Here is a 21432-nt window from a genome sequence, read left to right as displayed (position 1 = left end):
AGCATAGATTGCCTGACACCTCCTTTAAACAACTGGCTCCCCCCTTCAAAACACATCATGGTACTCCACCGAGCACCTTAAAGGAACATGGGGACCTCTCCTGCTATGTCCTTGACAACCACAACACCATGTAATAGGCAACTTCTCCGTTTATGGCTCTTCTTTTGATAACTAGAGAGAGAGAGCAATCCAGTGGGTGGGCTGTTTATTAGCTTTTCTGTTTGTTCAAGTTTTAAAAGCAAGCCTTTGCTACTCCTTATAATATATAGTAGCTGAGAGAAAAGGGGCTCCCTAAGATCAGATCTGTCCTCATAAGTCAGGGGTCCAAACTTTTTAGGCAAAGTGCCATATCGCCATTTAGTGTGTACCAAGCTATAAATGTCTTAGATGCAAGCTACTTAGGCTGTAGTAGGAGTCCCGGCACCCAAATGGTCAGGGCCGGTTGAAGGGGCTCCGGGGCCCTAGGGCAAACTACACAATCACATAACACGCACCAGGTCATAGAGGAGGACAGCTTGGTTAGACTGCCCGGACTGTGCAGCCGCCGCCCGCCGGGAGAGGTGAGTAATTACTGCTATTGTTACACATGCAGGGGCAGCAGTGCAAGCAAAGGGAGCAGCATTTGGCAGGGTCAGCGGCGCAGGGGCCTCTGCAGTGGTCGAGGGGCCCTGGGGCAATTGCCTCCTTTGCCTCTATGGCAGCGCCGGCCCTGCAATTGGTGATAGATCCTAATTTGCCTCCCTCACACAGTGATGGTCTTGGATTGTGACTCGGTTTTGTGGATACAACTCTTTATATGAGAACTCATATCTTCTATGTTGCTTGATACTGTGAGATACTACACAACAGTATATTGGCTCACAGTATTTTTTCTTATTTTTGTTTCTAAAGTATTATTCTACTTAGTTGTTAAATTAAGTATTTGACTCAAACTGAGTCAAACACCACTGTTCCCCAATGCAGCCTAAGACGTTTACCCACTACCATAGCGAACGCAGCTCTGGGCTACAGTGTAAGTTTCTCTCAAGGTACTCCATACCTAATAGTCTAATTATATAGAACTCGATAAAAGGCCTGCCCATTGGAAAAAATGTTCCGTTATCACCCTCTTTTTTTCCTTTAAAAAAGCCCCAACTATTCGAGATAAATTGGTCCATACCAAGCCCATTATGGGTAGACCTAGAGAAGGTAAAAAAGGCATATACCCATGTCTGAGTTGCCATCTATGTAGTTTTATTATTAAAGGTGACATTTTTAGACATCCCTCTAAAGGGACAATTTTTCACATTAAGGAACATTTTGATTGTAACTCAACTTTCATCATTTACATGCTGAAGTATCCCTGTGGCCTGACCTATGTAGGTAAAACCACTAAGGCCCTTAAGGTGCGGTTGTCAGCACATAAGTCTACTATTAGGACCAGGGACACTTCACAAGTTGTGGCAAGACATTTTTGTTGAAGCAGGACATGGGCTGTCACAGCTTAAAGTTCAAGTAATTGATGTGGTACCAGTTGGATGGGGGGCGGGACGTGATAGAGAGAAAGAATTAACTAGACGAGAAGCTTTTTGGATATACGTAAATTAGGGGTATTGGGAATTGGAGGTCTCAACTTAGATTATGATCTGTCGTTCTGCATAGGTTGAGTGTTTTTATGTCTTTTTGGAGGTTCACAGTTTTAATTTTTGTTAATATTACAGTGGGTTGCAAAAGTATTCGGCCCCCTTGAAGTTTTCCACATTTTGTCACATTACTGCCACAAACATGCATCAATTTTATTGGAATTCCATGTGAAAGACCAATATAAAGTGGTGTACGCGTGAGAAGTAGAACGAAAATCATACATCATTCCAAACATTTTTTACAAATAAATAGCTACAAAGTGGGGTGTGCGTAATTATTCGGCCCCCTGAGTCAATACTTTGTAGAACCACCTTTTGCTGCAATTACAGCTGCCAGTCTTTTAGGGTATGTCTCTACCAGCTTTGCACATCTCGAGACTGAAATCCTTGCCCATTCTTCTTTGCAAAACAGCTCCAGCTCAGTCAGATTAGATGGACAGCGTTAGTGAACAGCAGTTTTCAGATCTTGCCACAGATTCTCGATTGGATTTAGATCTGGACTTTGACTGGGCCATTCTAACGCATAGATATGTTTTGTTTTAAACCATTCCATTGTTGCCCTGGCTTTATGTTTAGGGTCATTGTCCTGCTGGAAGGGGAACCTCCGCCCCAGTTTCAAGTTTTTTGCAGTCTTCAAGAGGTTTTCTTCCAAGTTTGCCCTGTATTAGGCTCCATCCATCTTCCCATCAACTCTGACCAGCTTCCCTGTCCCTGCTGAAGAGATGCACCCCCCAAGCATGATGCTGCCACCACCATATTTGACAGTGGGGATGGTGTGTTCAGAGTGATGTGCAGTGTTAGTTTTCCGCCACACATAGCGTTTTGCATTTTGGCCAAAAAGTTCAGTTTTGGTCTCATCTGACACCTTCTTCCACATGTTTGCTGTGTCCCCCACATGGCTTGTGGCAAACTGCAAACGGGACTTCTTATGCTTTTCTGTTAACATTGGCTTTCTTCTTGCCACTCTTCCATAAAGGCCAATTTTGTGCAGTGCATGACTGATAGCTGTCCTATGGACAGATTCCCCCACCTGAGCTGTAGATCTCTGCAGTTCGTCCAGAGTCACCATGGGCCTCTTGATTGCATTTCTGATCAGCGCTCTCCTTGTTCGGCCTGTGAGTTTAGGTGGACAGCCTTGTCTTGGTAGGTTTACAGTTGTGCCATACTCCTTCCATTTCTGAATGATCGCTTGAACAGTGCTCCGTGGGATGTTCAAGGCTTTGGAAATCTTTTTGTAGCCTAAGCCTGCTTTAAATTTCTCAATAACTTGATCCCTGACCTGTCTTGTGTGTTCTTTGGACTTCACAGTGTTGTTGCGCCCAATATTCTCTTAGACAACCTCTGAGGCCCTCACAGAGCAGCTGTATTTGTACTGACATTAGATTACACACAGGTGCATTCTATTTAGTCAATAGCGCTCATCAGGCAATGTCTATTGGCAACTGACTGCACTCAGATCAAAGGGGGCCGAATAATTATGCACACACCACTTTGCAGTCATTTATTTGTAAAAAATGTTTGGAATCATGTATGATTTTCGTTCCACTTCTCACGTGTACACCACTTTGTGTTGGTCTTTCATGTAAATTCCAATAAAATTGATTCATGTTTGTGGCAGTAATGTAACAAAATGTGGAAAATTTCAAGGGGGCCGAATACTTTTGCAACCCACTGTATGTATCAGTGCAGTACTAGAGCTAGTCTGATCAAAGACCAGTGTTTGTATAAAAAAAAATTCCTTTACTGTTAAGAAAGGAGTTTTTTCTATAAAAGACTCCTTCCATATATTTCTTTATTTCTCTTAAATTTTTCACTAACATTTTTTTTGTTTACATAGCACATGCGCTGCCCTGCAATAGTGACGCTTCGTGAGGAGCGGATGTGTTAATGTTCGTCTGCTCTTCGCTATTTTTAATGTACTTTTTTGAGTGTTTACTTTCTGCAGAGGATTGTGCCATGCTGATTGGTCGGCATTCCCCTTAATAACTTTAGGGGCGGGTTGTTTACATACGTTTGAGCTCAGATTGGCTGGGGTGATATCCGCTTATGCCAGCGCCTGATGCGATTAGCAGCCGGCGCCATGGAAGCTTACTGATTGGGTGCCGTGGAGCGGATTACTTTTCCGCATACGTCATGGGGCGACGTCAGACGGCACCAGGCCTCTGATTGGTCGATGGTTTTCTCTATACGGCCGTGGGTTGACTTTTTCTATATACGTCGATACTGAGGGGCGGCCCCGTTGGGCGCTACCTACTGATTGGACAATATCTTTTTCACTTTTTCAGCTAGTTACGAACTGCGCTTTTCTGGGGTAGCGCTGTCACATCAGCAGGTACATTCAGCGCTTTGTAATTTATATATGTGTATTTTTGTTTTTTGATGTATATACAGGGACATTTCTACATTTTTATCTTAAAGGGGTGGGACAGTTCCTTTTGGTTCAGTTCCCCATCAGGTCCACTTCTGACATGGCGTCTATCGATTGGATGGCTTAGGTGCTGCACTGTGATTGGTGTATAGGTAGTATATAAGTGAATGCACTATATGGTGTTTTATTGCAGTTTTTATCAACTTGACAAAGAGCTTGATTGCTCGAAACAGCGGTCTGTCGTTGTACCTTCTGCTTTACCTGATGTAACCAATAAAAGAAGCTATAATTACAGCGGTGGTGCCTGCATGACTTGGTTCTTGTTTCTAAAGTATTATTCTACTTAGTTGTTAAATGAAGTATTTGACTCAAACTGAGTCAAACACCACTGTTCCCCAATGCAGCCTACGACGTTTACCCACTACCATAGCTAACTGAGCTCTGGGCTTCAGGGCGAGTTTCTCTCAAGCAACTCCAAAGCTAATAGTCTAATTATATAGAACTCGATAAAAGGCCTGCCCATTGGAAAATGGGGGCTAGGCCACACCTGCGAACCCCCCTCCCCCACACAGCACAGGCACACCTGAGCGCCCCTCCCCCTTCCGCTGTCCGAGGTCTGTCTGCGCACCAGGCACAACAAGCACAGGGACATAGGAGGATGCAGGGACAGGGCTTTTATTATATAGGCTACCAAAAAGGTGTCAACAGGGGAGGACAGAGTTTTTTTAGTGATTACCGTTAAATAACAGATTGCTGGTGATGCTATAAAAATGGTGGTCCTGCTAAAAAGTGGATTTTTTTTTAACAGACTGTGGGCTTGATTCACAAAAGCGTACTAACTGTTAGCACACCAGTGAAAAGCTGCTTATTGCGTGCAAACTGCCTCTTTGCGTGCTAATGTGTGCGTAATAGTTTACTCACGTAAAGTTCAGTGCGCATAAAGTTTTATGCGCCAATTATCCCTATGCGACTTTCCGCGCGCACCAGATTTTGCGGGCGCAAAACAAGTTTTTTCCTCAAAACGGTGCTAACCTACTTAGTGCAATGGTTATCACGCCCAAAAGTCTTTAGGCGTGCTAAGTAGGTTAGCACCGCTTTGTGAATCAAGCCCTGTCACTTTTATCTGAAAAGTGCCATAATTTCTGCAGAAATAACAGCACTTTCCTGACAATCAGCGGATCACCTTTTTCAAGTATGCCCCTTAATGTGACCTTGACTTTATGCTGACATTTACCGTTCTGAGCAAACTAAATGAAGTAAATATTCTTTGAAAGGGGAACGCGAAGTCACAAGTACCAATTACAGATAGGCAATGCATTTTTAGTGCTATGTAAAAAAATCACATAAGTGGACCAATCATCTAGTGGCTCTTAGCAACTGATAAGTTTTCCTTACACTAATGACTGCAACAATCATACTGATTGCAGCAGGTTACAGAAGTCAATAGCCCACGCTTTCATCGCTTTAGCAAAACCCAAATAATGGCACTGAACACATTACACATCTCCAGTGGGTTTAATGAGCAGCGAGAAAGTACAGATTTTCTGCAGAGGTGAAATAGCGTTACTGTCTGTCATTATTAAAAGAAGTTAAAATTAAAACTGTTATGCCCAATGCTGGTTTAGGTGCTATAAATCCTGTGTTGTACTGCCATCTGGAGGACGAAATGATTTTTGTTATTTTTTAAAGCAGAAGGATTAGCAATAGTATGCCAGAAGGGAAAAAACACTATCTAAGTAGATAAATACTTGATCTACTTACATAACACATGTATTGTACTGTCCACGTTTTGATTTTAGGGAATTTTATCTTAAGTTAAGAGAATTCTGTTCCTGGTGGGAACCATGTTTTTTGCCCACAGTTTGAGGCTAAATCCTGATGTCATTTCTGCCCTTAACGTTTTTCCTTTCTCCTCCAATCGCTGAGTCACCTCAGCCTTGCTTGCAAACATAAGTGAGCAAAGGATCATGTTTCAGATAGGCAGCTAGGCAGGGAAATAAATGGAAGAGGAGGAATATATTATAGATAAAAAGAACCCCAGCATGCAACTGTTTGGCACTGACTATTAAAGGGCCAGTGCTCCTAAAGTATGTGAGAACTCCAAACCATAACAGCAAAAAAAGTTTTGAAATTTTTGAATGCAGAATTAGCATCTTTATCATTTAATACACTCAGACCAGTTGCTGTTGAAATTTGATTTTTATGGTGACGATACCGCTTTAAAGCAAGAAGTTCTGAATCAGAATGATACCATTTATTGGTTACATATCCCCTAGCAAGCTTATGGTGAACCAGAACTCTGAAGAGTGTGTAAGGGGCGGAAAGGAATCAAAAAAGTCTCCTCACTAAAATGCCATACAAAGCAGAGTTTGCCTTCTTAAGACAGAAGGCGTTTGGGATTATTCAGGATGGCTTACTTAAAGAGGAACTGTAACCAAGGATTGAACCTAGGTACTGACATCACACTGTGGGAGCCTTGTTGCATTGGCCTCGATTCAGTACTTCTTACTGCATACGGTAATGCAGAAAACCGCTGACTTTACCGAGCACTTAGGAAAGTGTCAATTCATAACGGCTGTTACCGCATAAAAAAATGCAATTACCGAGCAGTAAGGTAAGTTGCCGACTTGTGCGGTAAATACCTCAACACATGTCAGTAAATGTCAATTCATAAAGACTTCAACATGCAGTAAAGTCCAGAAATATTACCAGCCCCTCTAGTGTGGCGTAAATAGTGCGAAGATTGTGCGAGACTGTGGGAAGCCAGCCGTGACTCGCAGAAGCAGAGAGAGCTATATCTGACAGGAGGAGAGCCAATAGAAACAGCCCCTGTCTCCTGCAAGTCCCGCTGATCAGATTTTTGTAGGTTGTGAAGGCTTCTCGGATGCCTACCCCCTAGGCAGCGAGCAGAGAAAACAGAACAAAAGCGGTTTCCCCTGGAGCCCTTCGGCCGTTTAACCATTTAGGTTTCTGTTTGAAGATGCGGAGGAACTAGTGAGGAAATCACCTAAGCAGGACATGTGTAAAGTTTCTTGGAGTTCATTTAAGCTGTGGCAATTAAATAAATGTTAAGAAAGACTAATAGACAGATTCAAAGCGAGAAGACGCAGTATAACAAAAGTATATCTAAAGCGATGTTGGGATGCTACTTACTATTGTAATGCCCTCACTGCTCGGAACAGCTTGTAACAAACGGACAGCTCCACACTGCTCTGCTGTTACCGAACATGTTTTTTTCTATTGAAGCTGGTAAATTACCAAACTTTAATCGCACCTTTGAACATTTGTATGTAGTAGCATATAGGGTCAGTAGTAGAGAGGCGCTTGATTCTTCTACTGAAAAAACAGAACTAAAAAGAAGCTTAACTATTAATAAAAACAATCCAGCTGAAATCTGCCAGAAAAGCCAAAATGTTACTGTGCTCCCAATTCACCAAGGGCCGCCATATAATGTTCCTTCTCCTGTGACTTCTCCTGTGATAGTGCCTTTTGCTGCCATGTCCCACAAATATGGTCTTTCCCTCTCCATGCATACTTTATATGTTACAGATGACATTATCCGTGCTACTGTAACGGTGCCGAATAAAGATACAGTATTTTCCTCAGGTGTGATCATTCCATCAGATTTTACGATCAAACTGTACAGAAAACGGATAGTCAATTGGAATACAGAGTTTTATTGATCAAAATGTTGGATTTTGCGGTGGTATTTGAAGAGAGAAAGTGCCCTGATCAACCCGTTTATGATAACAATCAATAAATACCTTATGATTCCGCAAATCTGATTGAATGATTGCATCTGAGGAAAATATTGTGCCGGTAATAGGTACTTAAAGGCAGACCGAACTTCACTGCCTAGGTCTGTATTCAGCAAACCTATCCTTAAATCAGTGGCATAGCTATGGAGCTTTAGGCTCCAGTGCAGGATTTACTTTGAGCCCCCCCCCAGCACCCCATACATAACAATTACTATGGAGCACCAACGCCTGCCAAGGACATCCACAGTATTAGAGGTGCAGTCGGGGTATGGAGAACAGTTTGTTAATGATTATCACTATTCAAAGCATCTATATAATATGTGATAATTATCAATCAGGACCAATAAAGGAACTAATACTGCCATTGAGAGAGGGCCCCTCGAGGCCCGTCTGGTCCATAGGCCCCAGTGCGGTCAAAACCTCTTTATCCCCTATTTCTATGCCACTGCCTTAAATCTCACATATTTTTTTCCTGATCCAGGAGTCAAATTCATGACCTCATGCTAAACAGTCAAGTGCAATACCTTTGGACCATCTCGGCTGAGTTTTGTAACTTTCCATATAGGTAGCTAATCCGCTTTGCCCCACTTCAGTATATTTGAAGTTACCTAGAAACCATGCACAGTTGGTGAGCATGAGGACAGGATTATAGGGCACTGGTTTATGTAAAATCACCTGATGAAGGGTGTAGGGTGATATTTTTACTAATCTACTATTTCTTAAAGAGAATCTGTACTCTAATATTCTTACAATAAAAAGCATACCATTCTATTCATTATTTTCTCCTGTGCCCCTCTGTGCTGTTTCTGCCACTCTCTGCTGCAATCCTGGCTTGTAATTAACAGTTTTAGGCAGTGTTTACAAACAAACTAACCAGCTTCTAATAGGCTCAGCTAAGCATAGTGTGTGAGTCATTCATAGTATGCAGGGGGCCTGCAGAGGGTGTGTATCGCTTCTACCAATCACAAGCAGCCCTGCACATTCCACACAATCAAGCTTTAGTCCGACAAACAGGACAGAGGAAAGATACATTGATTTATTACAGAGACAGTGCAGTTAGGAAAGACTGCAGTAAGCCAGAGCAGATTAGAACAGGCATAGGAACTTATAGGATAGAAGAACTAAGGCTGAAAAATTTGTTACAGAGTCTCTTTAAATCAGTTTAATGAGGCCACTCCTTTATGGTCACATTACTTGGTTCATATGTGGCCACAGACTGGTCCATTTTTTTTAATGATCATTAAAATAGGAACAATGGTGTAAGCAATTGCTTTGAGTTCATATCCCATCACAGAGAGGAGAGCAATTTCAACCAGATCTTTATAATAATCAGAACAAAATCAATTTATTTGTACTACTCAGTGCAGCACAAAAAAAAGTCTATTTAGATCTGATAAAATGTTTCCAATACGTTGAATCACATTTTCAATCAGTCATATCGTGAATATTTATTGAAATGTATCAGTCGATTTTCAGTTCAACAAAATATTTTAGACATATTCAGAGCTGGTTCACATTGGAAGCACTTTTCTAAGCACTTGGGATTTAAAAAGCGCTCAATAATGTAATGCTGTGTGTGATTTTTTTTTTTTTATTCAAAACCACATAGCTCAAGTGAAAATGCACATATAGCATTACTTTAGCAGGAGCTTATTAAATCGCTGCTTAGTACAACGCTCACGGTGAAAACTAGCCTTAAAGGAATACTATCGATACCCAAGTGTTCTAAAATGATAATGTACAAATAATGTCTAAGTAGCTGTGTAAACATTTTCCTACTTTTTATGTTAAATATCAGAGGCAAAAGCTGTAATTTATTGATTGTAGGATTTCGCTATATTGGGACAAATCAATTGCAGAAGAGGTATCTGCTTCAATGCACAGCCAGAGTTGCATATCAGACTACAGAAAGCAAATATCAAACATATCAAACTCTGAAAGCAAAAACAGTATGAAAAGCTGTGACAATTAGTTACATTTCCTCTGCTCTCTTCAGACACTTCAGTGAGAAGCACAGGACACAGAAGCTGCAGCTGTTCTCTCTGTCACATGCAGAGTTACACATAGAGTTAACTGATCAAGTGTGAGGGGAATTTCCCCTCTCCTCATGGCTCAGTCAGCCGTCAGTTTTGGCGTCAGTAAAGTTTGAAAGTATTTTGATAACGGTAAACAATGAAGTTGCTACTAAAATGTATACACCAGTACTTAGCAGCACTTCCCAAACAATTCCTGTGTCAATTGAAAAAAAAATATGAGAAACGATAGTATTCCTTTAATTATGAGTAAATCTTCTAAAATCAATCAATAATTTCTATCAAACACTTTATGGCCACCTTTAGGCCTCTTACACAGTAAGACGTTGCGTTTAATGCGACATTAAGGTTGCATAACGTGCCCCTAATGCAACACATTGAAAGTCTATAACTTGGACTTTATTTAGCCCTGCGTTTGGTGTGCCGTTTTCCTTGCACAGTGATAGAACGAAAACGGCGCATGCATAAAAAAAAAAAAAAAAAAAAAAACATTACTGAGCATGTGCAAACAGTCTAACGCAGCTAAAAACGTGTATAACACATAGCATGCAGCACTTTCATTTAACGTGCAGCGTTAGACACCAACGCAACGTCTGCACTGTGAACAGCCCATTGATTTTTCATTGCTGTAAGCTATTGTGCGTTACATGTTGTTGTAACGTGCGACTTTAACGACGCACTGTGAAAGAGGCCTTAAAGTAGCAGTTAAACAGACTCAGAACTACTGCACAGAGGTTGTGATTTTAGGATTATTGGTTCTTAAAGGGACTCCGAGCAGTGCATAAACTATGGAAAGATGCATATCATTTTAAAGCTCTCTTTCTCCTCTTTCCAATGATATATAAACCGCTGCCCTACGCCTTTTAGTTTTCGCTATTTTCGCGATTGAAATTGCCGCGGCCGCGATTTCAATCGCGAAAATAGAGAAAACTAAAAGGCGTAGGGCGACGATTTGGGTGTCGCCAGAAAGAGCAGAAAGAGAGCTTTAAAATGATATCCATCTTTCCATAGTTACATTGTATTACACAGGGCGACTTTTTCCTAAAGTCAGCAGCTCCTTTCTGCTGAATGGAGCTGCTGACACTGGGGAAAGTGTCCTCCTGAGTAATACAATGTAACTATGGAAAGATGGATATCATTTTAAAGCTCTCTTTCTCCTCTTTCTGACGACACCCAAATCGTCGCCCTACGCCTTTTAGTTTTCTCTATTTTCGTGATTGAAATCGCGGCCGCTGCAATTTCAATCGCGGAAATAGCGAAAACTAAAAGACGTAGGGCGGCGGTTTATATATCATTGGAAAGAGGAGAAAGAGAGCTTTAAAATGATATGCATCTTTCCATAGTTTCTCCACTGCTCGGAGTCCCTTTAAAGAGAAACTCCAACCTAGAATTGAACTTTATCCCAATCAGTAGCTGATACCCCCTTTTACATGAGAAATATAATGATTTTCACAAACAGACCATCAGGGGGCGCTGTGTGACTGATTTTGTGCTGAAACCCCTCCCACAAGAAGCTCTGAGTACCGCAGTACTCTGGGCAAACTGCCACAATGTAACAATGTTCACAGACAGGAATTAGCTGTTTACAGCTGTCTCTAACAGCCAAAACCGCTAGCAGCAGCTACATAACCTGCCCACAGTAAAAATGTCACCATGTAATACATGTCAGAATGTGAATCTGGGAGAGGAAAGATTTTACAATGAGCAAACACTGACTAAATCATTTATACATAATTATGGTAAAAAATGAAGCACTTTTTTTACTACATTATTTTCACTGGAGTTCCTCTTTAAGGCTGACTGTGCTAATGTACTAAACCTATTGTTATTTGTGCTGCAATTCTAGGTATGAAGACCTATCACAATCTTCCACTGAAACTGATCACAGCAGCCCCGATGGAGAAACTCGCCAAGATGTGGTTACCTCGCCAGCACCCTCCATTAGTTGGACACATTGAGGTCCTGGAAGTAAGGGGCATTTTTAAAAACATAGTGAAATGCCAACTAAATGGTTCTGACAAGAACATGAATCCACAAACAATGAAGGATGAAGAAACTGCACGCTACAGAAGAAAGTCTGAACATCGGAGAAAAGGCAGGAAAGATCACGAGATTGGAGGAACGAAAACAGTGCGTGGCAGGAAGGACAAAATGGCGGTAACTAAGAGAAAAATAAAAAACATGGCTGCATTCAGAAAAAATAATGGTCCACAAGTGAAAAGGGTTAAAAAGAACTCTGAAAAAAGGAATTTCAGAGAGGCTGAGCCATCAAAAATGTCTAAACTGCAATCAGACATGGTTAAACGAAAGCTAATGATGAGAAAAGAAGGAGAGATGTATAGCGAGGTTAAACAAAAGGCACCAAAGGTAAAACAAATTGAATTCTTCGCAAAGCCTAGAAAAAGACAGCGAGCGAGAGGAGGAAGGCTGACAGATGCAAAATCCAACTTTTATAATAAAGAATCAGAAAGGAATGTTTCATTTTCAGAACTTCCTCATAGAGATGAGCTTCGGGAATTTCTTTATGGGACTGAAGGAAGACTACTACCTGCATACAAGGAAGCCACAACGATAAACAATGATTTGACAACACTGAATATTCACACAGACCGGAACAGGCAACGGCATAACAAAGGAGTTGGCGAGGTGTTCTCCATAAGGACTACAGCTATGCTGAATGGTTCTAGAGGAACCAATACTTTTACTCATGTTACAACTAGCCACACAGAACTATTTTCAATGGAAGAAAAACAGTCGCTGCCCAATGATCTGAACACCACAGAGTCAGAAGAATATAAATCCTTAGAGTCAGAAGAATATAAATCCTCCTTGAAAGCTAGTGCATACCTACTTTATCTTTACAGTCAAGGTGAAATAATGTCTACAGTAAGTAACAGAGAGAATGAGGATGCTATGCAGTCCGTGACAAAGAGATCAGTGACACCAAGCTGGAATAATACTGCTGTGATACCCAAAGAGAACATAATAATGAACACATCTATTCCTTTAGACAGCCTGATTAAAACACAAGTGGAATTACAGCCTGGTACAAACAGAAGCAATACAGATGACCCTGTGACAGACCAATCTCTCCTCAGTAATTCTGTCTCAGAGGGCAGTGGGGATGCTGAGGTCAAATTACAGCTGGATCATGAATACAGAACTCTACAACTAACTCAGACAACTCCTGTGCAATCATTAGGCAGTACTCTCCATTCTTCTACAGGCCAGAGAGATGTCGAGATGACAGTGATCACTGGTGCCACTGAGGATAGTGTTCTGGATCCACAGGAAATAGTAATGAACCATGGTCCTGATACAGTATACTGCAGAGCGGGATACAAGCTCTATGCTGGTGCTTGCAGAAGTCTCTGCGATACGGGGGAATTCTCCTGCAGGAATGGTGGCCAGTGTGTTATTGTGGAGAATATGGGAGCCATGTGCAGGTGAGAATATTACATTGGCATAAAGACCTATTGATTGGAAACCCATTATGCCAATACTTGTTTTAATCTTGGACAGAGATGTGGAAAGTTAAAACTTAGGCCAAGCTTATACTAGTGTATGTGTCCCCATTGGTGGAAATTCCCCTCTCCTCATGTCCAACAGACATCAGGAAAGGGGATTAGAGGCAGAGGATCAGCATGACAGCCAGGCAACTGGTATTATTTAAAAGGAAATAAATATGGCATATACCTCTCATTACAATTGTCCTTCAAATGGTTTTGCAATGGAGAGACACACAGAAGTGCTGTAATAATAGACACAATTTCTCCCTCTTTTATTAAGGTTGGAGAGCACTGATGAGCCTGTGTGTTTTGGCAACCCTCATGTAGATTATCCACTTCAGGACGAGAGCAATCTTCGTATATCAGCGCTGATCCCATTAATTCGCCTATAATTTTATTACTACTTATCACACCTAAATGATCTATATATTTTTTTTTTCAGGACAAATTGGGCTTTTAGTGTGTGATAATTTTGTTTAGTAATTACCTTATTTTGTATTCCTTTTATATGGAAAATAAGGGGAAAAATAAAAAACACACTTTTTTACTCCATTGACATCCATTACAGCTTTACAATAATTAGTGCTAACTATAAGTTAAACCCACAACTTTTATTTACTTATCTACATTTAGATTACCGGTATGTTCCTAGTACAATGCATGGTGACAATATTGTATTTGGAAATAAAGGTGTCTTTTTTTTTGCTTTCTCATTGTACACTATCGATGATTACAAGACCTTATTTTCAAAAATAATAGTAACCTAGCTTCATGGCATATAAATTTAAAAAGCCAAGTTCCTAAGGTAACAATATGTGTTTCTTTTTTTATATTCTGTCACTTTGTTTTCATTTTACAAGTCTTTTATTTTGATACAGAATATGCAAAAATGTAATTGCTTTTGATTCCTTTTGTGACTCAAAAAGAATACACAAGACAAGAGCCTCACCCCTAAAACTCTCTAAACTCTATTCTACTTCTTATGATGGTTAAAATGTTACCACAAATGTCTCTTGTAGTTTTGCTAAACCTTTCCCAAGGTTTGATCATAATTTTGAAAATGACTTTTTTTTATGTTTCATTGAGTCTATCCCTACCTATTTTTTATGTGACACGGATTTAATCAGTAAGACATACCAAAGTGTATTCTACAATTCGTCACAATTAAAATGATACCACATGTGCCTCATTTAGTAACAAACTGGTGGTGTACTCTCCACAATTAATTACAGTGTACAAATATATCCGTCCAGTTGTGGTTATATCTAGAGTTACTTGTAAATTTGACATGCGGAAATGTATTTTAAAAAAATGGTACAGGAAAATAAGGCTTTGACAAGTTGTGCAACACAGAAAAAAACACAATGATATTACCAGGTTAGTAATATGATTAGATGCTGTAACGATCGGTGTAACACAGAGAGGGTCTGATTACCGGTGATCTGCAGTATCACCGAGAATGCAGAATATACCCGATTATTGATGATCTGCAGTATCACCGATAATCAGATATATATTCTAACCTCTGGACACCTGAGGGATAAGAGTGTTTTGGTGTAACAGTAATACTTTGAGTATTGCACCTTAGGAGAAGGTACAGAAGCAGTAAGGAGTACTGCACAGAAGTAAGTTCCTTCCGTATGCCTAGACTCTCCCGGGGGAGGAGCTAGGCTGAGGATAGGAAGGACAGATCGTGAGTGACACCAGAGAGAGGGTGTCACAAACAGGTCTGGGAACTGCCTCTAACAGTAAGGCCAGTTCTCGAGGTCGGGCAATCCAGGTCGTTAACACACAGACAGATACGGTACAGATTCAGGAGACAGATACGGAATCCAATAAACAGGCAGGGTTTGGCAATGGAGTATAAGAATAGCGGGGTACAGAATCAAGAGGCAAATACAGAGTCCAGGAACGAGCAGAGTTTGGCAACAGGATATCAGAGATAGCAAGGTACAGAATCAGAGTTCAGCAGGATAGTCAGGCAGGCAGAAGGTCATAACAAATAATACAGTTCAATATTCCTAACGCTAAGGTGTGAGGTCCGTGATCGTCAACACCTTTGGAAACTATGCTAGAACACAGATACAGACAAGCCCTGAGTGCTACCACGTAGTGATCGCAACGCCAGACACCAGAGGAATGACCAGCACCCAGTATATATACACCAGTACTCTCCAGCACCTCCCTTAAGTGCTGGACCAATGAAAGTTGCTGCAATTGTCAGCTGACCGGCCTGGTCAGCTGACCCTCCTCTGACTGCCATAAAGGCCCTGCCTCTCTGCGCGCGCACGTGTCCTCCTAAACCAGTGTGGACTATCAGTCCCAGCCACACCAGTCATGTGTTGTAATGTTGTTGCTGTATGGGATGCGGAATCCGCTGCCACGCTGTCTGAGCGTGCGGCGTTTCCTCCGCATCCCGCCTTACTGAGAGAAACAGGCCTATGGGTACAAACCGCCGCGTCAGACGCGGCGGTTTCTCCGCGTTCTGCTATGCCAGACGCGGAAACAGCCGCCTGACCCTGCGTCCATGCGGCGGCTTTTCCGCGTTTCTTCACAGATGCAAAAAGAGCCTCCATGACAAGCTGAGTTTCTCATACGTACAGATGGGGAGTGGTACACCACTCTGTTAAGCACTGTGCAGGCAAATGTAGGGCGGGAATATCAGAAGCTCAGTCTTGTCCAGATTAAGCTTCAGGAACCTTGTGGCCATCCAGGAGGGAATGGGTGTAAGACAGGAGGAAACCTTGTTCATGGTGGAGAAGGAGTGATCCGGGGTGTGGAGGTATATCTGTGTGTTGTCAGCATACAGGTGGTAGTTGAATCCCATGCAGGAGAGGATTTTCCCAATCGAGGCAGTGAAGATTGAGAACATCAAGGGTTCCAGGACAGAACCTTGGCAAACAGCAACCAAGAGGGGTGTGGGAGTGGAGGAGGAGCCCTTGAAGGATGTTCTTAAAGAGCGGTTGGAGAGGTAGGAAGAAATCCAATCTAAGGCTAGGTCATGGATACCCATGGACCGCAGGGAATAGAGGAGAAGGAAATGTTGGTGTCAAATCCTGAGGAGAGGTCCAGGAGGAGCAGGATGTGGTATTTACCTTTCGGCTTTGGCAAAGGCAAGGTCATTGACCACTTTGTTGAGGGCTGTTTCGTTAGAATGGGCTGCGGGAAATGCGGATTGTAGGGATCGAAAAGGGTGTTGGAACTGAGGAAATTGGTCAATCCTTGGTGGGCCAGTCTTTTAAGGATTTTACCCTCTACCCAACCTTTATTGTGAACCCTTCTACTCTGATTATCTTTCTTACCACCCCCACTTTGTGTTCCTTGCCCACCTCTCTCCGGTTTACCACACTGCCTGCTCTTCTCTTATTTATGATAACCCTATCAATATGCCCCTGACCTGCTCACCTTCCTGACCCCCACTTTCCCCCCTGGGTACCAGTTTGCTAGTATAATGTTTTAACTGTCTGGCTGCTAAAATCCATGACTGACAATATTTCCGTGCTATAGGTGTCATCAGACCAACCACCTGTGTTACCGAGGTGAGTGTTGCCGCTTCTCCCTCACGCCACTCCAGTTGATTTGTGTCATTGGCAGCTGCTGCATCTTTGTGTCAGTGTTTCTTGCCTCAATCTCTCTCTTGATTCGGAGGATGGACATTAAGGCGGTGTCTAAATCTGCCAGGACAAGGTGGGTAATGGCTTGATTATGTACAATACACTACTGGGTTTATACAGTATTGAGGGGTCTGTATCATTTTAGGTGGAATTCCACCTGACAATGTAAAGCCAAGTAGTGAAATATACTTTTATTATACTATGTGAATTGTATTCCCTACTTAATCTGTTTAGTTAAATATTTACAGGGTGCTGAATTACCCACTAAGGGGCATTTATCAGTCAAGACTGCCACCTAATTGGCCATATAAAACTGCATTCCATAGAATCCAAAAAAAGTGAAATATGAGCCATTTGAGAGAGGGATAATCTGTATCATAGTATGGCAGGTAAGCAACTGGATTCTGTGCCTAACTTGTCACTTAAAATTGACCTGAACTATTGCACAGAACAGAAGGAAAACAGAGAAATGCACCCTGTATGTATTTAGAGAGTTTAGCCTGTATATACCCCCTCATCTGTGACTAATCACTAGTGTAATTTGATCTCTCAGCTGTGTTAGCTCAGGAATCTCCACTGCCATGGCAGAGCAGCTAATTTGTAAACACGGGATGTTAACAATATGTCTGCTTTCATGAAAGCAGGAAGTAGACAAACTGCAGATTTATTGCACGATTTGTATCGGCTGTAACAAAGAAACGTCTTTCCTTAAAGAGACTCTGAAGTGACATTAAAATTGCTTTTTAACTTATAATCAACACGGGCATGTTTGCCCCTGCTAAATTGCAGCTATCCCGCGGCTGAACGAGGGGTCATTACCCCCCAAATCCCCCCCTGCAAAATCCACTACCAACTTGGTCGTAGATTTTGCTGCTCCTGGAGGCTGTAGCTCTGCCTCCATGCGCGTCTATCAGCTGGCGGATCGCCGCCTCTCCCCTCTCAGTGAAGGAAGACTGAGAGGGGCGGGGAGAGGCGGCGATCAGTGCTGATAGACGCGCATGGAGGCAGGGCTGCAGCCATTAGCCCTGCCTCAACTGGAAGCGCTGCCCGGGAACAACGGAGGGGATTTGGGGGGTAAAGACCCCTCCTTCAGCCGCGGGATAGCGGCGTTTTAGCAGGGGCAAACATGCCTATGTAGAATATAAGGTAAAAAGCGATTTTTAATGTCGCTTCAGAGTCTCTTTAAAGGTTATTATGCTGTTGTGTATCTTTTAGAGCAGAGAGGAAGTTCTGAGTTCAGGTCCGCTTTAAAAATATACCGTATGAAAAGATGAAAAGTAACACAATGATTAAATTAGTGGATAACCATTATATTGCAAAAAAAATGTTTTTGTTCTTGCAATATAGATATCAAAAATTCAGGCTGCAAGTTGTCAGCAGTAGCCTGGTCTGCTCTACAGCTATCATCTTCTCTCCCTTCTGATGCCACTCAACCTGAGGAAATGCATCCCTTGCACATGTTGTGTCTTCCCAGTAGTGATACAGTCAACAGCAAGGGGTTGGGCCAATTGTGAGAATCGCCAGAGCCATAGAGTGGGCTGGGCACTGCTGATCGCTGAGTTTGCAGTCTGAAGTGTGGGCTGAACTATTGCAAAAGATTTTACCTTTTGCAATATACATTTTGATGTTTTTTAAAAAACCTTTCTGTGCGTTGAAGCATGTGTATAGGAATTAGTGGGAATGCAGAACACAACATACACACTGGTCCATATGCAATTTATCTTTTTCTCACGAGTTTTCTCCTAGATTGGTAGCAAGCAAGAAAATAATAAAAAAAATAGGTACATTTTCAATTGCAAATCATTGAAAAGTTATTTTAATAAAAAGATGAAAAGTTATCTCCTAGGGGAAAACACAGGAGAAAAAGTTAAAGGGGCACTATTGCTAATTTCATCTATTTTAACCCCCTTAACATACATATGCCTTATTGGAGTTATGCTATTTCTCAGTATTTAGTCCTATCAAAATGTAATTTTACACTTGTAATAAACATTTAGAGCCAGGCAGTCACGTCAGTAGTAAAACCTTTCCGACGCCAGTTCAGCATAAACCAATCTGTAGCAGGGAGGCATCTGCTACTGGTCCTTGAGCTGCCGTTATTTTCAACCCCTCTGGCCAGCTCATTTATTCTTTTCCATGTTGTAACTGCACTAATGTGCAGTTACTGAGCCCACAGCAGCCGCCGTAAAGTGCAGCACGGCAGCACGCAGCCTCCTCCGATGTACCTGTACCGCTGTGTGATGATACGCTGCCCGGCTGCTAAGGACCCCTTTTGTGAAGCTGGCAATAAAATGGACAGCTATTGCTGTCCGTTTCCATGATAACCCGGCCGGCAACATGATTATGGCAAAGCATACAAAGCAGGACACAGCTGTAGCCCTTGTGTCTGCTCTTTGATGCCGCTGCTGCCTAGCTCACTTCAGAGGCCGGCCGGGTTACCATGGAAACGGACAGCAATAGCTGTCCGTTTTATTGCCAGTTTCACAAAAGGGGTCCTTAGCAGCCGGGCAGCGTATCATCACACAGCGGTACAGGTACAACCTGCGCTGTACGGAGGAGGCTGCGTGCTGCCGTGCTGCACTTTACGGCGGATGCTGTGGGCTCAGTAACTGCACATTAGTGCAGTTACAACATGGAAAAGAATAAATGAGCTGGCCAGAGGGGTTGAAAATAACGGCAGCTGAAGGACCAGTAGCAGATGCCTCCCTGCTACAGATTGGTTTATGCTGAACTGGCGTCGGAAAGGTTTTACTACTGACGTGACTGCCTGGCTCTAAATGTTTATTACAAGTGTAAAATTACATTTTGATAGGACTATATACTGAGAAATAGCATAACTCCAATAAGGCATATGTATGTTAAGGGGGCCAATATAGATGAAATTAGCAATAGTGCCCCTTTAATTGCATATGGGCCAATGTGTTAGCAGTAGCAATAGCATGTATTCCCTATGGGAAAATGTGCGCACTTGATGTCCGCAAAATGCCAGTGGTTGCAGACATGCGTTCAAACGTGTTCAGCGTGTATTTACTTTATTATTTATTTAAGTATTTAAATATCGCCGACATATTACGTAGCGCTGTACAGAGTATATTGTCTTGTCACTAACTGTCCCTCAGAGGGGCTCACAATCTAGTCCCTACCATAGTCATATATCTATGTATGTATTGTGTAGTGTATGTATCATAGTCTAGTGCCGATTTTAGGGAGAACCCATTTAACTTATCTGTATGTTTTTGGAATGTGGGAGGAAACTGGAGTGCCCGGGGGGAAACCCACGCAGACACGGGGAGAACATAGAAACTCCTTGCAGATGTTGGCCTGGCTGGGATTTGAACCGGGGACCCAGCGCTGCAAGGCGAGAGCGCTAACCACTACGTCACCATGCTGCCGTGCTGTAGGGGTCCTTACTATGTCTTGTAAATTCCTTTGATGACTTCATATGACAATTTTCTTGCTTTATTTCACTGCTGTTCCTCTCGGCAGACTGTGGATTTCCACCTTGATGCCAGGATCTTCTTCTCACTCTGTGGCATCCGACTTCACAGCATGCTCCGACTGTGACTACCCACAAGACCTGCCTCCATTCAACTGCAAGAAAGAGGTGAGGAGAGCATCATCACTGAAATAGACATTCATCCTATATATTTAAAATAAATACACTTACACAGTTGTTAGTCACTGCCAGTCAAAACGCTTCCTGTTCAGTGCAGTTAAAGGCTCATGCACCAAAGTGGGAATGTATGAGCAGTCTGTACTCCAAACAGATTACTATTCCCACGGTTGCAAAGAAGTGCAATTTGATCTTACTGACAGTTTTTTTTTTTTTTTTTAATTTTTGTGCCTTAAGTCAACCCTCTCCCTTCATAAAAATAATTTTGTAATAATGCTAAAATAAAAATTGTGAAATGACTATTTAGGTTTTTGGTACTTTAAATAATGAAAACAGGATTTCCCTTTAATCAAAGATCGTATTAATACATCTAAAAATATACCACACACCAGCTGAATGAAAAGAGTGCTCAAACATTTCCTATTTTTTGTCTAAAATAAATCTTTGGCAACCTCTTTATAAAATTGGATGTCATGACCTGAAACAGCTGGGGTAAAGGAGTTAATAGCAGGCTCTGGAAGCAGGGCTGCTGCTTGTCTTGCATCAGCATGCTGTGAAACCTGCAAGATTGAGGGACAGTAGTCTGCAGTACTTCATGTCAGTTCTGTACTGCAAGTACTGTAGGTGAAAAATGGTTCCTGGCCAGTTCCTTCAATTGACATCACTTTATTATGGAGCTAATAAGCAGCTCTGCCATCGGAAGTGTATCTCCTTCCCCCTAGTGCTGGTCATGTCTGTAATGACGCAATCAGGAAGTACCAGTACCCCGGGGAGCGAGATCAAGGAGGTATGCAGCCAGCGCCGCAAACCAGGCCGGATTTGTACTCTTTACTGCCAAAGGCCACTGTTACCAGCCGCCCCCTTCGGTATAGGTAGCGAGATGACCCCTCCCCCCTTACCTCCAGTATAGGTAGC

The 21432-nt window shown here is 42.2% G+C and overlaps 1 protein-coding gene across 1 annotated transcript in view; it reads left to right on the top strand.

Annotated features, from left to right (window-relative positions):
- LOC137541901 (uncharacterized) overlaps nt 1–21432 on the top strand; it is a 71616-nt gene that overhangs the window by 39023 nt on the left and 11161 nt on the right. The window contains exons 2-4 of the mRNA XM_068263477.1: nt 11628–13227; nt 16798–16977; nt 20391–20508. Of these exons, the coding sequence (XP_068119578.1) occupies nt 11630–13227; nt 16798–16977; nt 20391–20508 (1896 nt within the window). The 5' untranslated portion in view covers nt 11628–11629. The remainder of the gene's footprint in view (nt 1–11627; nt 13228–16797; nt 16978–20390; nt 20509–21432) is intronic.

This window comes from Hyperolius riggenbachi, chromosome 12 (assembly GCF_040937935.1).
Source record: "Hyperolius riggenbachi isolate aHypRig1 chromosome 12, aHypRig1.pri, whole genome shotgun sequence".
Taxonomy (NCBI): Eukaryota; Metazoa; Chordata; class Amphibia; order Anura; family Hyperoliidae; genus Hyperolius; species Hyperolius riggenbachi.
Note: the sequence above shows the minus strand (reverse complement) of the source record. Positions and strands in the feature narration are given on the sequence as shown.